Consider the following 21,684-nt stretch of genomic DNA (forward strand, 5'->3'; position numbering starts at 1 on the left):
GCTCGACCTTACTTATAATTGGCTTAATAATCGGAGCTCAGGATTTTTCGCGATTATCACGCGTTTTTTTGTTGCGTTTATCACTCAAGAAGATAAGTTATTCGTTAAATTATAAAAATTTTTTTTCAATATTCTCTTAATGTGTTAATGTGTATTTTCTTTGTTATTATCTTGGTGTCAGTGAGTTGAAGTTTGGATTGGTAATTGGTATTCGTATAACCCGGAAGTTTGGATGCATGCTTTCTGCGATATATGGTCATTTGAATGGAGTTTATTAAGACGTCGATACAGGTACGAGAGGATATTAAAATTGATTTGAGATGAGTATAGATTTTGAAGACGGTAGATAAATCAGGATTAAGTATAATGGACGTGAATAATAGTCGTTATAAGAAATGTCAAAGTATCCTTTGTTTTATGTTTTATTTTAGTGTTTTATTTCTTTTATGTTCAAAATATTTTTCTCACATTTGTTTCTTAAAATATCCTTGCGAATCACATAAATCATCAGAAGCAAAAAAATACTATTCACTAACTTCAAAATTTTAAGAAACATGATATTTATAAAACATTTTTCTAATCAATAATCACATAGAATAATCTTTTTATTAACAAAATTAAGATAATATTGCAATTAAAGTAATATGCTCGTTTTTTTTATCAAAATCTCTAAATTTCTATGTATGCAATTTTGCTAGGATTATTTTACAAATGTCAATTATAAAATTTAATAGGACAAATAGTAAGATTAATATTTCTGTGGTTTCTTAGCTATCGGTTAGGCGCGAGTCGATAATTGACGCTCGACCCAAAAGAAACGTATTTTCTCTACATTCCATCCGATTTAGAAGTAAATGCATTTTCGTTTGTACACGTAAATATTCCATGTAACATGCAAACATTTCCTGGAAGCTTTCCTTTTCACTTAAGTCGTCATACTATTCGTGAAAAATATGCTATAAATTGCTTTTTGTTTCGCTTCATGTGTAAATTTGAATTGTTTCGTTTGCAACAGTGTCGTGGAGAAACAATTTATTTTAAAGAAAGTTAAAATGGTCAAAAAAAAAGATGTGGGAAGCAATGAATAATAAATGATTTGGGTAACTGAAAATTTATGGCTGTTTATGTAACACATTTTTTTGTATTTTTTGTTACTTTTTTGTCTATTCAGGGAAAAACATTGTGTAAATTTTAACAGATTTTTTAAATTAAAAATATTTGGATAATTTTGTGATAATCTTGATATACTCTCAGAAAATAATGTTACTTTAAATACTTATATTACATATTAAAGTACACACTTAATTGTTTATTAATTAAAATATTAAATTTTAATTAATTAACAGATTAATTCTTAATATTGAAGTTACTAACTTGCGTCACAATCATAAAAGAGGAAAAGATTTCTCAGATTAAAAATCAATTACACGAAAAGGTATGGAGGTTTCAAGGTAGATATTAGAAACCTCGGTTTCAAACAAAAAATGTATTACACAAAAATGAATTAAGTCCGTGAAAAAGTAAATCAAATAATAATTACAAAATTACATAAAACTTTTATATTTATATTCATTTATCTTTATATCTCTCCTTCCACGTGTCATGTTACTTAATATTTCAAGATTCTGCATCAATACTTAATTCTATAAAATGCAAAACGTATTACAGATATATTATACGATCAACTGTCTTTTATATTTATAATTTAAGTGTCGTGGTATCAAATGCATAATAAATTCATGACGTCGTAAACATTACTGGTCACAGTAAATTCAACCGTAAAATCAACCATACGATTTTCATATACTTTTCCATTATATAACGAATGAAATGGATCTACGATCAATACGGATAATCATGTGTACACAGAATGAGAAGAAATTGATTAATGAGAAAGAAAAAGACACGATAGGTGTAAAACACAGGTAACTTGTTACATAATGCAACGAACCAAATTCTGAGATCATCTTATCATCTTCTCTTAGATAGAAACAAAATGGAAAAGGATCTTGATCAATAACGTCTGACTTTCAGAAAGGCCGGACGATGCATCTTCACGTTTTGCTCCTTGCTATCTTGGATCTTTTTTGCCTGTGACCTTGAAGATGCACCGCCTCATTAACTTTCACCGTGGTAATCGAAGACACCAACGAGAACAGGATGGTAGTCAATGTCACCAACAATGCAGTTTCTATTATATTACAGTTCGGTTCGTTATCATGTCTTATTTATTTATTGAATTAACAATTTGGCTTAATCTTTAACTGGTATCATTGGACACCACCGTAAAAATCTAGGTTTTAGGATATTAATCAGTTCTTGATTTTGGAATTTTTACTTTGATTTAATGTTACTGTCAATCTCTGTCAAAGAATACATAAAGTACAAACTAAAATTAAATACCAGAAATTTTTGTAATATAATACAAATTATTACATCATGTGATACTACTTGAGGATTAAGTACAATATTTGAAGATTGCATTAAAGCTCTTCTTAGTTATCAAGTAGCATAAAAATTAGAAAATTAACAAAAATGACAATTTGTCAGATAATTTTGATTTGCAACTTAGTATTTATTCAGTGATTACAACAACTTTTCCAATTTGAAGGAATAACTACTATTCAATTTCAATTAATCGTTTTTGCATTCAAGAGAATATTCCTCATATCATGGTAGCTAATTATTGAATGTTATGATATATGCTAATGTGGAAAAATAAGTTTGATGACAAGTTCTTTAGTCATGCCAGAAATATGTTATACGCGTATTTAAAAACAATATTTCGATGTCATAATGAGTTTGAATGCACATTTGCAGTCATTGAACGCAAGGTATTTGTCAATCACGTCAGACGCTTTGTGAACTATAGTTAAATAAAACAAAGCGATAAAACTGGCTATTCTTGTAACGATTACAATGTCCATTATCGAAACAAGAAGAGAATTTCTTTGTTTTCATAATTATTTCTTTGCATTCTTTCGTTATTAGTGAAATTTCGAGTTTGTGAATAATCTTTTGTTTTCCAACGTGTAGGTGTATTCTTGAACAAAAAGGAAGAATGTTTTAAAAGATGTTAGCGACAATGAAAGTTGAAAATAATTTACAAAGAGAAAGAGAAACAGCGAATTTTAAATGAAAGTAAGTTACTTTAGCGTTATCAATCACTTGTTTAAATAGAAAAGTAAAGAAAATAGATACGTTGGTTTCACATGGGTTAAGTGATCTATAGAAGCACAGATGAATAGAGACAATCATTCAAAGAAATAAATAGGGTCCATTTATAAAAGCTATCGCGTCATGTAATGAATGGTAAATCTTATGTTATAAGTGAACATTTTCTGAATTGAATGATTTACCTAATAAAGATACATGTGTAAGACACGTAAAATCATTATATTCATTCGAAGAGAAGAAATAAATACAAAATTTATTGATCGCAATTTTCTACAACTTGATATCACAATTACAATGAAAATGTTGAATTAGAATAGGCAATGAATTTTATGAACGAATGAAAACTAATTTTATTGCATTTGATAATACAGGACATTGTGTCTTGAAATAAACTTTAGTATAGTATAGTTTAAGAGAATAAATTTTTAATCGAATAATTTATTAACACCGCCAATGTGTGTGGAAGAGAAACGCGAATTTTCTATGATAATTTGCAATAACAACGCTTTGTTCACGTAGAAATGATCATGACGTAATGTTTTCATCGCGAATCGGTAAATTCTTCGAACACCTGTTACTCACGATACGTGCTCTTAATACTTGTTAAGGGGAACTTTCAGTTTCGTGTTCGTAATCCACGAATTCGTTTGGATTCGTTCTGGAAAATGTCAATTGCTGTTCTTGAATTTAAATCTCTCCTCCTAGAATCAACAAAAGACGGTACTAGACGTGAATGTTTAATTTACTGGAAAATCCTAAGAAATCTCTAATCATTCTTCTTTTTTTTTTTATTGAAATATATAATAGGACAAAATGCAAATAATTGTCTCTTCATTTCAAAGTGACCGAGTGTGATTATTTATTGCGCAACCTTATAACATATAATTACATCGTAAATTTCACAATTTCTGCGATTGGAAACGTATTCTTTGAACGATAAGGGTCACCGAGTAATTAATTATCATTGGCAATCCTTGAATTTAGTTGGATCGAACGACCGGTTTACTCGCCTTCGTGGGGAATGATAAACGAGTGAATCGACGTTTAAAACTTGGTAAACAGCATCGCGAGATCGTCTGAATTGTCGCTGGGGAGAAAGGCTTGAGGCTTAAGGTTGCGGGGAATTACGAAATTCCAGAAAGCATTTGTTGTTTTCGACCCTTGCACGGTTAAATGTCGCCTGTACTTCATTTGGATTAAGTACAGCCGACGGGGAACATCCTCCTGCGCGCCACGTCCTTGCATGGATGTGATTTACGCCGTTCAGCGGATAGCAACGACGTGCTTGCTTAAATAATGTCGCGAACGACATAAACTTGAAATTTTTCAACGTGTTAGCTCTCTGATCGGATAATCGTTGAACATGCTGACTGTGATTTATCTTCTAATTTTGCTAATTTACAATTATCAATAGAGAGACCGGATCTTCGGTTCAATGATTGTAAAGATTGTGATGCATTTGATTCTGAAGCGAATAATTCGAATTTTTCAATTAAGAGCATGGTACAATTTTATCAAGAATACCTGCATATTTTTAGCAATTGTAAAAATAAAAGAAAAAGTGAATTGTTCAAGAGACGAGTGATCGTATATTTCTGTTTTATCTATTAGTTTGGATTGCGTTAATCTTTTTATTTTTATAAATCCTTTTAAGAATTTGTTGTTGCTTGTATAGCAATGTTATTATAATTCTTGTAAACTCACCGAGTAGTATAATACTAACTTTCTTCGACAAAAGGTAGATGTATTCACGTTAGTTTAAATGAGAAAAATAACTGAACAATGAAGTAGTTGAAGGTGATAATTAAAACTTCATCATCATCATCATTATGAGCAACCTTTGTTACTAAATGCAACAGGTGTGTTCAAAGTGCTCGTGACAGTGCCCAATTCAATTAATCATTTTCTCCGTTTTCAATAGTTCTTGGCCTTTGTCTTGATGAGAAGATTGCAAATAAAAATAATGAAATACGTGAAAGACCATTAAAAGCTTAGAAAGAGAAGTAACAGTTGCCTGTCTAAATCTTCTTGATAAAAAGATATAAAGGGGTAATTTACATTGATTACAAGCTCAAACAATCGTTTATTTTCAACTTGTAAAAACTTTTTAAAAATGGCAATTTTATATATTTTATTATGTTAATTCGTAATTACTAGAGTTGCATTCGTCGGTCATTCAACGTCAAATGTATTTTCGTCTGCTTTTTTTCCTTCTTTTTAGATGAAATATGTAGTGAAGTTGCGTATCTAAAACAATAAACATTGTCTCGAGACAATGGTGTGAATTATTATGCATCTCGATAGCACGATTTCGCCTCGGTACACCAGTTACGAAAGTCAGCGCTACGATTGTACGTTTCCTTTTCACTAAGATCTCTAAAATGACTTGTCTTTCATTGATATTTCGTTAAATATAATTTCTCATGTAAGTAGGCTCCAAGTTTTTAAAATTGCGACTTAACTACTTCTTTATATTTTAAAAATTGACGACGATAAGATAGAAGTACGACGATAGAAGGACAAGTATAAAAACATTTTAACAGCTTTACATTACGATATAATTACTTAATAAATTGTATTTACATAATTCATTTCACGTGAATCTTCTACTAGTTCACAAGTAAGTCTCAAGTTCCAGAATTAATTAATTAGATTCGCAAAGAGTTCTTATGAATTTCGCACGTTATTGACAAACATAATAATACGGAACAAACTGTACTCTTTTGCATTTTGTTCATTATCTTGGACTGTTATTATTATTAGACTGTTGCCTGTTTTCAGTTATCTGAGCTTCAAGCGTTTCACATTCGACGAGAATGTACTTCTCACGGAAATGCAGTTGCAAGAAATCCGCTTTGGTAAAGATACAAAGATTAGATATTTAGGAATTTTAGATGTTCCAAAATGTTTAAATAGTTACTCCTATTTCAAAATCTTTAGGATATCTCAATGGAATAATTAAATTTTTTATTTGTCTTCGATTCGATTCTTCAGTCTTAAGAAAAACCTCAAGAAAGACAAGAATACATCAATGAAATCTTCCTGAAAAAATCGTTTGATCATTCCTTGAGTCTTTTAATAGCTCGGCATGTTTCATTTATATAAAATTAAGAATGCTCATGGAGTATGTTCAAGGGAAATGAGGATTGCTTTTTTCTGTACGTCGAGTTCTTAACAAGAGACAGTATCACTTCCGCGAAGTAAGTGATCGCGAGTGATTCAAGGGCAATATTATTTATTAAATGTTACAGGAAATTGTAGTTGCACTCACTAGCTGCGTGTAAAATTATTGTTATTATTACTATTGTTTTATATATATATCATTAAAATTATTATCGAAATTCATTAACAGATAAGTTGCTTTTTTTATTTATTTATTGTATAATCATGGTTTGACAAATTTTATGTGAGAGCGAGCATAATAATACATTACTATACATTGCAGAGATCATCTTTGTTAATCGAGCAGAGCAGAGAAGATTCGTAAAAGGAGAATATCCTGGAATGCAGAGCATCCTTGATTCACGATTAACTGCAGACATCTGACGAAACTGCAACGATGCATTGACTTGCAAAACAGCATTTGACACGGATGTCGCAACATTGTATGCGCGGATGAGAAGATTGAACAATTACTAGATCGATCTTGAACGATCCTCAAGAGATCAACCGAATTACAAGAGGATACATCTGTTCTTTCTTATCGTTACCTAGCGATTCCACAGTTGAACTATTGTGAGTGCTATTATACATAATTATCAAAATCATCCTAAAATTTTCAATACTCAAGTTTTTCTTCAAATTCTCAAGACTAATTCCTTTTTTCTTTTTTCGTTTTCAGTGAGTAGAATTTATCCTTTTTTGGGAAAACGTTTTTCATAGGTTCTTCTCTGGAAGAGGGAATATTATTATGTTATATCATTTGTCCTTTATTCGTATCGTTGGCCTCGAGAAAATAGGTCAAAACTTGTCACAAATTATTATTCATCAGGTTTCTATATGAAGAGAGATGAAGCAAAAATTGATCCTGCGAGCAAGGACAAAGAAATAATTACCTCGAAATAGTTACGCTGAATGTCAATCTCTGATAAAGGTGTCTACAAAAGATCTAGGATAATCTGAAATTTATAAAAGGTAGAAATTTATAGTAGAAATTCTTATATTTCATTAATTCAGTCGAAAATTGATCAGTAATAATTTTAATTACTATTAAATAACCTATCGTTAGTAAAAAAAAATATAAATTTTTTTTAGGAAGAGAGGACCAGAATAGACGATACTAATTTCTTTGGATAAAAGTAACACGAGGTCAACGATCGTCATTTAATGATTGTCCTATTTGACGCGTCACATCTTCGACCTTGATGCTCGAAAGGTAAGAAAAGATTTCTACTAATTCATTTACGAGGACTTGTAATTTGGCGGAACTCATTAAATATAGTTGATTCACGCGCGAAAAATTCCCCTAATTATTATTACTTGAATATAGCGAAAAGGACAAGCATCTATCTAAATTTAACTTGCTTCAAATGCGAGCTGCGAATAAGTGTTTAATCTCCTCAATTAATTTTAATTTATTTAAAATTGATCTTAATCATTTTAATAATCAATCTAAGTTTAATTTGAAGGCACAAGTTTGTCATTTTATTCAACTATTGGAAGATATTATTATGTTTCTATATATTTATTTTTAATTTCAAATAAAAGTTACATTCATATCGTTTAAACGATAAAATATAGAAAAGTAAAAATTGAGATTTTCATATTTTTCGTGCGACATTTTTGAAAATAGACTATATTTGTAGATCAAACCAAGTAGAAATTTGTAAAGCTTGGACGAACAGGAAATTTATTCAAAAAGAAATAAAATTCAAAAATCGTAATATTTATGCTAATATAGTTTCCCTTGACATTTTAACTCAAGACGAACTAAGATAAAAACACGCACGTGACACTAGTCAGCATACGTGAAAGATGTTCATTTTTAGAAAACGTCATATACAGGGTGTCTCATAGGTTTTCGTCATATTAGAAATGATAATCTAATAATTGCTACATCGAATATAAACGAGGTGATAAATTTTGCTTTACGAAATCTTTCTAGAGACATCGACTTGCTCCTTTTCAAATTAGGTGAATACAAAACTAAAGGAAGTAGAATGTTAATGTCAAGGTTGTTTTGTTCATTGTCGATGTAAGAAATGCCATTGTCAAGGAAGACTACTCATTATTCTATCGATCATTAACAATTATGAAGATTCCATGATCAATTATTAATACATTCACTGATATCCTGGTTTGCTACATTGTATAAGATCATTAATATGGTGATAATATTGGAAAACAGTTAGCTCGAAGATTAATCGGAATTACATTATTGTAATTCAAGTCCCATACTCCATAGAAAATTAATTACGATAACAATTATAATTTATTGTTATATGAATCATTACAATAATATGATCACACAAAAAATTAATCTCCAACGTTATATCTTTTATTAACTCAATATTTGAAAATAATTCTTAGAACACTCTGACAAATAGAAATGACGACTCTCATCGCTATTCTTTTAATTATGTCAGCACATTATCATTTCAATCGAGTTCGGTCTCTTAAATGTTGTCAGCTTTTCGTAGAATTGCAAGTAACGATGATTTATAGTAGTTTTGCAAAACAATACCTTTTTATGATAATTTCACTACTATGTCAACTATACCTCTTGAGCAGCGAATAAATCGTGTGCGAATAATTGTGTTCAAGAGAGATGACGAGATTTCGAACGAATCGCAACTTATTGTTAGAGTCAATCGTGATAAGAACGATCGAAAGATCGATAAAGTATCGGCGCACTAACAAAGAAGAGCAATAGACCTTTAAAACCTTAATAAATCTTTAAAGAAATACAGTCAGGGATAAAATCATAACACACTTAAGATTTAATATAAAGTAAAAATAAAATAAAATAAAATAAAATAAAAATGTATACTGAACAAATATTATATTTCTTTCTTAAAAAACATTTCGATTATTATTTAATTTTAAGAAATTTTACAAGCATAAACAGTTGGATCATTTCTTTTTTTATTAATCTTAACTATATAAATTGAAACAATAAAATCATACATATATCCATATTAGTACAGGATAGACAAAATAATTTTATATTTAAAAAAGAAGACATTAGACGTTATTTTATCTTGGATTGTAGAATTAAAATTATATGAATAAAATTTATGAGTTTTTATTAAATGAAGTTTTCCTCAAGTCTAGTACAGATCAAGTGGTGGCGAAATTTTTACCAACCATTCATTTGCAGAGGAGCTTAAATACTTAATTACGAACTCTATCAATATTCGAGCAGAATAAAAAATGAAACGCGTGATCATACTATGTAAATAAATGTCATGAGCAATCTTGAATCGATTTCAGGATTTTCTATATATAAGATGGTAAAAAGAAAAAGGACCTAAGATTTCAGAGAGTTATGAATATTAGTGTTAAGATAAATTCAAATCCAAATGTTATTTATTTTCTGCGATTTATACGTCAGACGATGTCTGACGATGCAAGATAATTTTAAAAAGAATAAATGTTGAATTTCAGTTTTCAACGAATACGATTCACAGAAATATAACAAAGAAATTTACCGTCATTTACGTAAATAATGAGTTTAATGGCAACGTAACATATACAATGTAATTACATCTATCTTTTTTTTTTGTTTTTTTTTTTTATAAGACCTATTCACTTTCTATGTCTCTTTTGTCTCTCTCTCTCTCTCATTCTCTTTTTTTTCGCTAGGTACATATACAAAGTACAGTACGCAATTTTGTAATTACTGTACAAAGCATAGTTACAAAAGAGTAATACGTTTCTCCCTTTCCTTCTTTAATTTTTTTCTTCCGCTTAGTATATCTGTATTTGACTTAGCTTCTTTTTACTGACAATGCTTTACAAGATTTTTACACAATCCTATTTTGTTTTTCTTTTTTTACGCTTTCTACACGTTACCGACAATTTATTTCGCTTCCTTTAAATTTCTGTCGGCCAAGTATATATTGCTATATACTATCGTATCAATGCGCCCTGTCTTTTCTAAGAAACGTTAAAGAAGCTGCTCAGTGTCCCAAGTGAAACTTGAGAAATGATAGAAAATAAAAAGTTAAAGATTATTGCAATTTTTTCTTAGAATTGCCTTTTTCAATATATAGATAAATAATACAGACAACGACTTAAGAAAACTTAAAATTTAGGAATGTGAATGATTATAAATTTTATAAGGAGTATAACTTATTACAATATTCATTAAATAGAGAAACGTTATACCTTATAATTCATCAAATGTGTTTAATTTTTAATTACAAAGTTACAGAGCAGTTCCTTTAAGTTATATTAAATTTCGAGATTATTTCAACTGAATTAAACCCCTTCAAACTTATTAACAATTTATTTTTTAGATGTGTGTACATGGGTATTTGTTAGTTATTAACTAATAAGAAATTAGAAAAAGTAAGTTATCAAGAAAGCTGAATTGAAAGCATAATATACATGAAAAGAAACAATTCAATTTACAATTAGTTATTTTACTTAGTTGATAAGAAATATAAATTACTTGAAATCAAATAAGCATAGTAATTAATATACAAATTTCAAATATAGAATTATATACATTTTACTATTTTAAAGTTAATATAATGTATAAGAAATTCATATGAACAAATATTATAAAAAAATCTCAATTTCTTGAGTTAGAATCCTACTAATTTAACATATTCCTTTTCATTTGCGAATGATTTGTATGAAGTATTATTTTCTACGGTATGTAAAAAGTAACTTTGATGATTTATTGGGTTTATTATTTTCCGCAATAGACCCTCATCTTTGTACTTCAACAAATCTGAAATTACATTCTAACAGTGATTCGTTGATCTACTAAGACTTCTTCTTGGCCTATAAATGTTACTATTATCATCTTTTAACTTTGAAATATAAATTTCATTTATAAATATCTTAAAAATAAAGGCCTATTAAAGAAATCCTTGAGAATCGTATTATCCTAATTTTAAAATCTTAGTTTAATGTAAGTTTAAAAGAATACAGTCGTTTTTCTTCCTTTCACATGTTTTTCTTGTTTTTCGGTTCTTCTTTTTTTTTTTTTAACACAGACAGGGTCGCCATTACGACGGTATGAACGTAACTATATGCGAGTATTATGCGTTAACAATTCATAAAAACTTCCTCGCAGATCGCTCGATAAGCAATTAATAGGAAATATGTTTTATTATACACAGTGGACAGACTAGACCAAGTTTAGACGTCTTGTCGTGATAATTGTTCTTAAATTTTTTATATTTCGACAATATTTAATTCGAGTTGCTTCTTTCAAAGCTACTATGATTATTTATCTTTTTCTCTTACTTTTTCCTTTTTTTTTTAATTTAAGAAAAGGAATTTCATAGTTTAACAATCGTATTTCAAGGCTCTTTTACAGTTGTTATTTGTTAAGAATGAATGATAGTAAAAAACTATAAAATACGGTCATGCATTCAATTACAGTCTCCACCATTTTGTCGTGTACAGTTTCGTGTACTATTTCAATTACACGTTAAACGACGGTGCAGTTTTCGTTAGAACTTATTACAAACATATGATAAACTTTATACAACGTATTATAAATAAGTATATATAATAAACTGTTACGCGATATAATTTCGACGTAAGATTAAAAATTATATATCAGTATCTATGAATCGACAATTCTATAATTTAATATATTTTTCCTTTTTTTCCCTTTTCTTTGTATTATTTTTTACTTCAATACTTTATGAATATAACGAGATCGTTATATTCATGTTGAAACACGAAACAAAATAGTTGATTACTAATGAATCAAAGGAATGTATTGATTGAATTTGAATCACGAGACCGATACAAAGATGCTTTTTTTTAAAATAATTCATTTTTTAATTATTTTATCGTGTATGTGCCTACGTAATAAGCTTACACAATAAGTTTTGAATGCAAAACTTCCATCAAAAACCCAGTATCTTTGGCTACTTTGATGTTTATTTAAATAATTATAATAGTAATATTGTATAGCTTTGAGTTACAGTACAGGATGATTTGAAACACGTAGTATTCCTTTACATCATGTGTTGCCCATTTGAGGGAGCATACTGAGGTTGTTGGCTTACCGGAGGTCCTGTTGGTCCTGGTGGACCATATGGTCCTGGCATAGGACCAGTTTGAGATGGATATCTGTTGCATATCATTAAATGTTTTTTTATTAATTTTTTCTTTTTATCCCTTACGTGACCAATTCATAATAATTATATTACAATAACAAAATAAAGAAAAAGGAATTTTTTGTCATAAAAGGGATTAAATATTATATTAGTCTCTTTTTCATAAATTCATTAAACATCTATATTGTTAAAAATTTAACATACACTGTTATTGAACAAATATAATGTAATGGGAATATCCTATGCTATACATACCCTTGCTGAGAGTAAGGTATATTGCTTTGTTCTGGCACTGGTGGACCCTGAGGATGTACTGATGGATGCTGATGCGGACCCGTTGGTTGCACGTGAAAATGTTGTGATAATGTCATGTTTGGCATGCTTGCAGGACCCATATATTCACTAGGTGGCATAGTTGCATTGTAAGGCCCAGACGGACCACTTCCAACAGGGAAGGAAGTTTGATGAGGTGGAGGTATTCCATTAAATATCTGTGAAGAAATTTAAACGTTTTATTTTTAAGAATATATGATTCATTGAGAAAGAAACTTAAATACATATAAAATTCTTACATGCGGAGGTGGTGGTCCCTGATTTTGAAACTGATAAGGGTTTATGTGAGGTGGCATCTTGGGTAGAGTGTAATTTGTTGGTGTAGGAGGTGGAGGTTCTCGCATCAATGTATGATACAAATTAAGAGCATCCACCAAATCAGAACTTAATTGAGTTAGCTGTGCATGCCTCCTGTCTACTTTTTCTAAAGCTGCATCTATCAACGGTCCCATAGCCGTAACTTGTTCTGTAAAAGTAATAATCAATATAAATAATGATATAAAGTATCATATATGATGCGAATGTATTACCTTCTAAATCAAGCATTTCTTGTGGATCCGAATTATCACACTGAGGATCAGCTTCATGTAGTAAATGTAAAAGTCTGTCCATTTTTCTTTCATCTATTTCAACTTCAACCACTTCTGGTTCCCTCTTTACCGTTTTTACTTCTACTTCTTCAGCGAATTGAACCATTTTTTTGTTACTGTGTTCTAATTCTGTATGTGAATTCATTTGTAGTACTCACTTTTAACAAATATATAAATAATTTAATATTTCATGTCTTACTTGTAAACTGTTCAGGCTCCATAGACAAATCTGCAGTAACAAAGTTAGAAGGAAATAGTCCTTCTCCTGTTTGGTTACTGCCTTTCCACCAGTTTGGGTCAGAATCATCCAAAATGTTAACTAAAATTTAATTGAATAGTATACTTTATCATTACAGAGTACATTTATTATTATACTCGCATTTCTTGATTGTCATCAAGATATAATTGTTTAAGAATAAATTTTAAAAGAATCATACTTATTTCTCCTGCAAAAAATGTTAATTCATTATCTTCTGCTGCCTCAAAATCATACAGAGCACGAACTTTTCTGCCTTCTGAACTGCTGGAGGCACCAAGGGCAGAACTTACATTAGGATATAAACTGGTGTATTTATTGGATGCTGGTGAACTATGCGAGGAAGATGCTTGACTATGAGCTTTACTTTCTTTAAGAGAAAGTTCTATGGCTAGAAAGAAAAATGATTAATTTAACTTTATAGTTCTAAAAGAAAAAGTATTAAATATTTCTTAAGTACTTGAAGATACCTTTTGCGATATCTTCCTCTTCTTGTGAATTTGTTACTACATTTGGATCTTTACTTAGTATACTTGTACGTTTAGGCTGAAAATTAAAAATATTATTTCATTTATACAAATAGAATTCATACAATTAACACAAATGTTTTCATGTAGTTCAATGGAATAATTATTTGCTTGATGAATAATTGCAGGAAAAATACAGGACGTCAATAAGTGATAGTCTTATCTTACTAGTATTTAAATAAACCAAGACATGCAATCATATATGTATCGCAGTATATGTGAATTTAGATGCAAAAGAACTTACTGTATCTGATGTAGAAGTAAAATCATATCCTTCATGTTTGAGTTTGTTGTAGAAACTTGGAATTAAATTCAGCTGAGGATCAGTTTTGAAATCATTCTCAGCCCATTTTTTCAAAAGTTCTCTCATTTTTTCAGCGATCTTTGGTTCAGAATGATGAATAAGCTTTTTCAACTCATTCTCAAAGTCTCTTGATGCAATTTCTAGGTGAAACGTTTTTCCACAATTGATGACACACACATCTAACAACTAAATCCAAATTCAATGAATATCTTGTTACACAATATCTGGTTTCAATATCTGATTTCAAATTACATGTATTTTGAAGGATATACTGTTACTCACTGTTAATGCTTGCATAACAATATGTGGATCTGGAGAATTTAGTCTTTTAGTAATTGATCTTAAACAATCCTTTGCATTTTGGGTAGAAGTTCCCACTTTGTCACAAATATCCAACATATTTCCCCATTCTATAGATATATTCTTCTCACTGGTTGCTTTCTCTATTGCAGAAAAAAAAATCATAATAGAAATATAAAATACAATATAAAAGATAATGATATTGATTTGCTTTATTTTATTCTAATCATAAATTACCTAATTGAAAGTACTACTAGCATTGTTCTTTTTATTCATAATTTCCTCAAACACGTTAATATCATAGAATGTTTAATTTCATGTACATGTTTGTATCGAATAATAATCCTTTAGCAAGTGAAATAAATAGTAAAAGGCTCGTTTCATGGTATTGCAAATTAAAGAGAAATCTAGCACTGCAGATATATGAATTCTAAAAAGAACGGTTTCAATATTTCTTTCTGCACGCTTCTTTCTTTTATTAGAATGAACGTACATTTTCTCGAACGCGATGCGAATAATTGGATGAGACGCGATACAAAACCGAGGCTGAAGTAATTCGCAAAATCTGGTGTCTTAATTGGAGGTCAAATGTCAACAACCGCTTGATGCATCCATCAAACGTGGAATTTCTATGTTGTGTATAAAAAAAGAAAAAGAAGAAGAAAAGATAAACCAAATTGAACATATGTGCGGTGGGATAATGGATATGAGTTATCGCAGGACTAAAAATCTTTTCTCTGAAGCTAGACCAGCCTGATGCAAAAACGATTGTGATATAAGCGAATTAAGGCTAGGGAGAAGTCTGCTACTCACCGACGTCAGCGTCGAAAGGCGAGGAGGTCTGGAAAAGGCCCATTTTTGACGTTGATTTCTTTGATTGATCTATGTCCGACAGTTACGTCCGTTACGCGCTGTCACGGAATCACGTTACGTTTTTCTCTACGCATTCAGCTGATATTTACTTACAAACACGACATTGAATGACTAATAACATTCTAATCTACCATAGAGGGACATCTTTCTTTCGACCTGCCAAAAAACCTCGATACTATCGAACCATCTCGAGTGTAATGTCAAAGGGGAGCGGTTTTGCGACACGAATTATACGACTAATCGATTAGTTTATCGCGTAAGCGCCAAGAATTGGGGCAAACAATTCATACTACAGAAGCTTGAACACGCGTAGCGATTAAAGTCACTGGCAATTTACGCAGTTCGTGCCTTTTTGATGAAGGCATTGAAATGAACAATCGACAATCGATACATCGTAAGCTTTTGTGCGCCACTACTCCCATCTGAAAATTACTTGCGGAATTGCTTCGTGAAAGTATCATTTAACCATGTGTTTAAACAGGATTAATTCATAAACACAGATGCAGACGAAGTACAATATGAATAGACATTGCTATAGACGAGATATATGAATAGACATCGCATACAATGTATTTTTTCGGCTCACGATTAGGGAGTCTTAAGACCTTACCATTTTCGTGTCGCATCCTGTCGTACCGATTCAGACAAGTTTTGCACTGCAGCACTACTAGCGACGAAAATTAAAATTAAAAAATATGGACGGTATTGCCACAATATACCTCGTCTGTGTTATTGAATTGAACGTGGTGATACTTCATCAATAAACGATTTAAAACAGTGATGAAAATTGGGATCAAAAGTTCATTATATATTTGATTATTTACATCATTTGAAGGTATTAGAAAAAATTGATTGAAATATATTTTTTAATAACATAATTAGATATGATGATTTTTACTTATTTTAGTGTGTAACTTTGGAGTTGAGTGAATTCTATAAACTCGATTTTGTGAAAGCTTGGAAGTATCAGAGAAATGTTCCCACAGATATTGTTTGTTCTAAAATATTTGGTTCCACAAATAAAGTTATATTGTGTGGTGTAAATTATTTTTTGCAGGTCGTTTGTTTTTGAAATTTTGAAAGCATTTGGTAAGACGAATTCAATGACTTGCATAGAGGTTATTTGTTATTATAATTCATTAAAAATCAATGAATTATTATTTAAAGTTTAGTAAAATAACGAAAACAAATTACATACAGGTAGTTTTAAGAACTCAATGTAAAAAGAAGATTTTAATTCTCAAGATCATGATTGATCTGATCATAAAAAGTTGTTCAGTGATGGAATTTTTACAATTTTCGAGAAGAAAAGTATTTTCACTTTTACACTTGCTACATGATGTAAAAATAAATATCTTTGAATGAATTAAACTCAAGATTGTTAAAGTGGAGACACCACTCTTTAAAATAAAATCAAGTTAATTGTTCTACAAATTTTTTTCATGAAATTCAACAGTTTAAAGTATTGACAATTTTTTATCTAGTGAATGAATATTTTCGTTCTTTTTTAGAAATTTTTCATGAATTTTGTGTATTTGATTTAAACCAGAATTTTTTATTTTTTATTCTAAATTATCATTTCGCGCCAAACGCGCGATTGCAGCGCTCCAACGTGAAATATGGAATATATTTCCTACGATTATCGAAATAATCGATATTTCTCACGATCGATTTTTAAGCGGCAAAGATGGCAGACACCATCTATAAAGAAGGAAGTGTTGTCCAGAAAAATCATCCAGAAAGAAGTATCTTCCAGCAGTTCTCAGGTAAAAATCAATCAATAGCTGTTAGATTTGTGTTTGTATTGTGAATTTTTGTGACAATGTGCACTTTTAGCTTCAACTCAAGGTAAGATCTAACTAAATAATTATTACACATAATTTTCAACAATGATAGCAATAATCACATATAAACATTTAAACAGAAGATACTATGCTAAAAGTTATACATAATTTTATACCAAAATTTAATTTCAGTTCTAACTATTGCAAATATTGTAACCCTGTAATTAACTAACCCATTGTTTTATATATATGTATATACGTATTTTATTATATACTTTTACACACCTTTATTATAACATTTTCTACTTATTTGTTGATTATTTAACTTCAGACTGCGTAAATTTTAACAATTTTAATACTAAATTTAACAATAATTTATTAAGAATGTATGTATGAATGGTTAAAATTTAATAAAATTTCTCATATCTCAATTTAAAGTATTGAAAACTTTTTTATTAAGTTTGAATATTTTCGTTTCATTTAGAGAACTTTTCATGAATTTTGTGTATTAAATCAGAATTTTTTATTTTTTATTCCAGGTTATCATTTTGTGTGAAACGCGCGATTGCAGCGCCCCAACAGTGAAATATGGAATAACTTCTTACGATCATCGATATTTCTCACGATCGATTTTTAAGCGGCAAAGATGGCAGACATCATCTATAAAGAAGGAAGTGTTGTCAAGAAAAGTCATCCAGAAAGAAGTATCTTCCAGCAGTTCTCAGGTAAAAATCAATCAATAGCTGTTAGATTTGTATTTGTATTGTGAATTTTTGTGAAAATGTGCACTTTTAGCTTCAATTCATTGTAAGATTTAACCAAATAATTATTACGTGTAATTATTAACAATTAAAGAAATAATAGTTTTCTATCATTTAATAATAATTGTTTAAGAATTTCTTATGAATTTTCTGTATTTAATTTAGAACAGAGTTTTTTATTTTTTATTTTTTTATTTTTTTATTTTCCAAGTTAATATTTCCTGTGAAATGCGCGCGAATTGGGGTTACTTAATGGCGATTACAGCGCCCCAGCGGGGAAAAACGCAATATACTTCCTATTATTGAAATAATTGATATTTCTCAATATTTTTAAGTAGCAAACATGGCGGAAAGAAGAAAGCGTTGTCTAGAAAGATCATCCAGAAAGAAGTTTCTTCCAGCGGTTCTCAGGTAGAAATATAAATCACCAGCTACTAGATTTGTGTTTGTGTTGTGAATTTTTGAATTAAAACATACATTTTCAATTAAAACTTGAATTAAAACTTATGGCTTCAATTCATTGAGATTTGGCAGATTACCGATAAAGTGTATAATTTTTGTTCCCTTAGAGTAGGGGATTAAAGTAACCAAATAATTATTATACATGATTTGCAACAATTAAAGAGATAATAGGGTATAAACGTTTAAATAGAACATATTATACTTAAAAGTATTTATAATTTTATAATTTATATCAAAATTTAATTTCAGTTCTACCCAGTACAAATATTGTAACCTTGTAATTGACTAACTATACTGTTATATATATGTATATATTTTATTATATACTTTTTTACATATACTTCTATTATAAGATTTTCTACTTATTTGTTGATTCCTTAACCTCATATTGCGTAATTCTTAACAATTCTAATATTATATTATATAATATAATATTATATTCAATAATAGTTTATTATGAATGTACGTATTTAATGGTTAAAATAATAATTTTACTGTGTAATATAATGAAATTGTTCAGTTCTTAAGTAAAGTAAAACGTAGAAGGCCTTGCAGCTTGATGAAATTCCAAGTAAAAATGACAACACGAACACAATGTTTATATTCATCTTACTTATCGTGCTTGTACTCGGACAGGATCACCCCATCTGCTACTATTTTCTCAATTGAAGGACGAGACGTGTGGCGAAGAGTCATTCGGCTGTCGAATTTCGTGACAACAACATGCATTACGTCGCATTAGGTTCGTAATATTTTCTCATCTATCGATGGCGTCTCTTTGATGGTGTCGCCTCTTCGACAGTTCTTTATTTCCATTTGTACCTTATTAATAGTATTATTTAATTAATACACGTGTGTTTGACGATTCATTGAGCATTAAGATAACGAAATCGAGTAAGATTTTGAATCTTTTCGTGCTGATTTTTCTTCGATCACCGATTTCACTCTTACGATTATCAATACTTTGATGAGGTACTTCTAAATGAACATGCTCTTTGCTCATCCCTTTCTAATCAGCTTTATTATTTATTTCAGAAAATTTTTGCGACCACGCGCAACGCGGTTGGTAGAGTCAGTGTTCGTTGCGCAGTATTTTAATATTTTTTAGAGCAAAATGGCTCTCATTAAATTTGTTTAAATTATAATTCGCGAAGTTAGTGTGTCAGTGAGTGTGCCGATTGTTACTTAAACGCGCGCGTTGATAGTCTTTTATTTTTCCTTTTTTATATTTTTTCTTTTTCAACATTCGTTTTCGATATATTAGTGTCAGTGCTCAAGAGGATAAGGCCTCTCCAGGAGATCAAGATCGTAAGTAACTTTATATAATGTACTTCAGTTTACTCAGTTTTTCAAATTTGACAACAAAGTACAATGTTTAACATTTCGTTACAGACGCTTCTCAGCATCAACTTTTTGATATATTTTGGGGAAATCCAACGTGGCTCCAAAGCCAAGAATGTAAGAATCTTTTATTATCTCAAACTTAAGATTCTGCTTCGCTTTTAAGTAGAACAAATTCTAATGTTTTATGTTTTGTTACAGATTCTCTACAGTTTCGAATTCCCCTTATCCTCTAAGAATCTTACGATGTTTCAAAGGCTAAAAATGTAAGTGCTTTAGCACATTGTACTTGAATTTTATTTCTATTTTCTATAGTTCTCTTTCTCGATTGAAGTCTAATAAAATTATAACTATAAAATAAAAACGTTTCATATTATTAGAATCCCAATTTTTTATCATTATTAAAATTTGAATTTTCACAAGTAACACTGTGTTTTTATGTTTTTTAAGAAATTTTTCACGGTGTGCACTTCTACTGTGGGATTCTCAGTAGTATCTACTTGATGAAGGTCTTCATGATAACTTTCCCTGCTCCAGTGCAGCATCTGTAATGCATAGTTCTTCGCATCTGTCTTGTGAGTCGTATGCATTTATGTTCCTCCGATCACTCAACCATGTCGTAGGATGAAAGGTCCGAATCGGCACGAGTGATTGGTTGTATACGTAGAATTTTTGATGAGCATAGTGACCACGGATGTTTTTTATATCCGTGAGTAGTAACATCTTTTTCATATTTTTTATGTATTAGATCAGGATAGGGCTTCTTGCACATCGTGATTTTAACAATTAGTTTAAATATATACAGTTGTATTAATTATTTGTAAAATCAAAATATATTCAGTATAAAAGTTTGCAAAAGCAAAATATTCACATCAATATCCATATGAATAGATAAATTATAAATAATTATTATTAAAATGATTTCGTTCGAGCATTTTGTAGTAGAGAAGACGGATACCCTCCGACTTCATTGCTATGAAACATGCACTTATTACTTATTGATACTCGTAATAGTTTTGTCATAATAATTAATAATTTCGAACTTCATCTTCCTTTTTATAGTAGTATTAAATGATTTAATTAACTAAATTTTATAATTTTCAACAATACAACTGAAATATATAAGAATAATAATAATAAAAAATATTATTATATAAAAATATATAATATATAATATATATAATAAAATATAATGAATCTAATAAAAAATACATATAATATACAATATATTCGAAAGAATTTGAAATATATAATAGATTGAAATTCATTCCGTAGAAAAATATATGAAATTTTATGTGCAAGAAGATATTTCGCGACAGGCAGATTTTTGAATCAAGGCAACAAGTTTGAACACTGCTCTCGCATTTCCAAAAATGTGCTTTGATAAAGAAATCGCCTGAAGTTATTTTTATTAATATTTAATTTAGAGTTAGTTGTTTAATTTTGAGTATTTTAATCAATTGTTAGATTTTATATCTTTTTTAATGAATACAATTTTTTGTCTTTATTCTTTTGCAATTTCAACAATTTCTGAAAGAGTAGAGTCATTATAATTTGAAATAAAATAATGCAACAGTCCGTTAGATACGAATTACATAAACTAATCATTCTTTTAGTTCAGGATTTTCAGGTTTAACCCCTTCCGTGTTCATTGTCAGGATCTCACTCACGTGCCCAGGTGCTACTTGGGTGGGTGAAAGACATTGGGCACGATGACCATAGTTTGTA

At 29.7% G+C, this 21,684-nt stretch overlaps 2 protein-coding genes and 1 long non-coding RNA gene across 6 annotated transcripts; 2 read left to right on the forward strand and 1 right to left on the reverse strand.

Annotated features, from left to right (window-relative positions):
- Positions 1 to 67: 67 nt before the first annotated feature.
- Positions 68 to 7,786, forward strand: LOC122537916. 4 transcript variants are annotated; one of them, XR_006308730.1, is made up of 6 exons: positions 68 to 291; positions 2,035 to 2,209; positions 3,037 to 3,141; positions 6,623 to 6,912; positions 7,019 to 7,311; positions 7,432 to 7,786. It is a non-coding gene; the product is annotated as an uncharacterized LOC122537916 (long non-coding RNA). The 4 variants fall into 4 exon arrangements; XR_006308732.1 differs by lacking the exon at positions 68 to 291 and adding an exon at positions 1,679 to 1,925; XR_006308729.1 differs by lacking the exon at positions 68 to 291 and having other exon boundaries at positions 1,679 to 2,209.
- Positions 7,787 to 9,832: 2,046 nt separating this feature from the next.
- Positions 9,833 to 15,986, reverse strand: LOC122537913 (signal transducing adapter molecule 1). Its single transcript, XM_043671576.1, has 10 exons — positions 15,549 to 15,986; positions 14,718 to 14,878; positions 14,376 to 14,621; positions 14,075 to 14,150; positions 13,786 to 13,995; positions 13,548 to 13,667; positions 13,289 to 13,477; positions 12,998 to 13,224; positions 12,681 to 12,916; positions 9,833 to 12,438 (listed from the first exon to the last, which is right to left on the reverse strand). The coding sequence occupies exons 1-10, from the start codon at positions 15,589 to 15,591 to the stop codon at positions 12,324 to 12,326; spliced, it is 1,623 nt and encodes a 540-aa protein (XP_043527511.1). The 5' UTR covers positions 15,592 to 15,986; the 3' UTR covers positions 9,833 to 12,323.
- A 3,596-nt stretch (positions 15,987 to 19,582) lies between these two features.
- On the forward strand, positions 19,583 to 20,878 carry LOC122537879. Its single transcript, XM_043671506.1, has 5 exons — positions 19,583 to 19,587; positions 19,782 to 19,923; positions 20,008 to 20,073; positions 20,158 to 20,222; positions 20,407 to 20,878. The coding sequence occupies exons 1-5, from the start codon at positions 19,583 to 19,585 to the stop codon at positions 20,447 to 20,449; spliced, it is 321 nt and encodes a 106-aa protein (XP_043527441.1). The 3' UTR covers positions 20,450 to 20,878.
- The last annotated feature ends 806 nt before the right edge of the window (positions 20,879 to 21,684 follow it).

This window comes from Frieseomelitta varia, unplaced genomic scaffold (assembly GCF_011392965.1).
Source record: "Frieseomelitta varia isolate USP_RPSP 00005682 unplaced genomic scaffold, Fvar_1.2 scaffold_937, whole genome shotgun sequence".
Lineage (NCBI taxonomy): Eukaryota > Metazoa > Arthropoda > Insecta > Hymenoptera > Apidae > Frieseomelitta > Frieseomelitta varia.

Bases quoted from the DNA above. Each gene is read 5' to 3' on its own strand.
- LOC122537879 (XM_043671506.1), top strand. The intron at 19,924-20,007 runs GTAAGTAACTTT...ATTTCGTTACAG, and splicing joins CTCTCCAGGAGATCAAGATC to ACGCTTCTCAGCATCAACTT. The intron at 20,223-20,406 runs GTAAGTGCTTTA...ATGTTTTTTAAG, and splicing joins ATGTTTCAAAGGCTAAAAAT to AAATTTTTCACGGTGTGCAC.
- LOC122537913 (XM_043671576.1), bottom strand. From the start codon at position 15,591: ATGGGCCTTTTCCAGACCTCCTCGCCTTTCGACGCTGACGTCG. The intron at 14,151-14,375 runs GTAAGTTCTTTT...TTTAATTTTCAG, and splicing joins TTACTTCTACATCAGATACA to CCTAAACGTACAAGTATACT. The intron at 12,917-12,997 runs GTAAGAATTTTA...ATTTCTTCACAG, and splicing joins AGGGACCACCACCTCCGCAT to ATATTTAATGGAATACCTCC.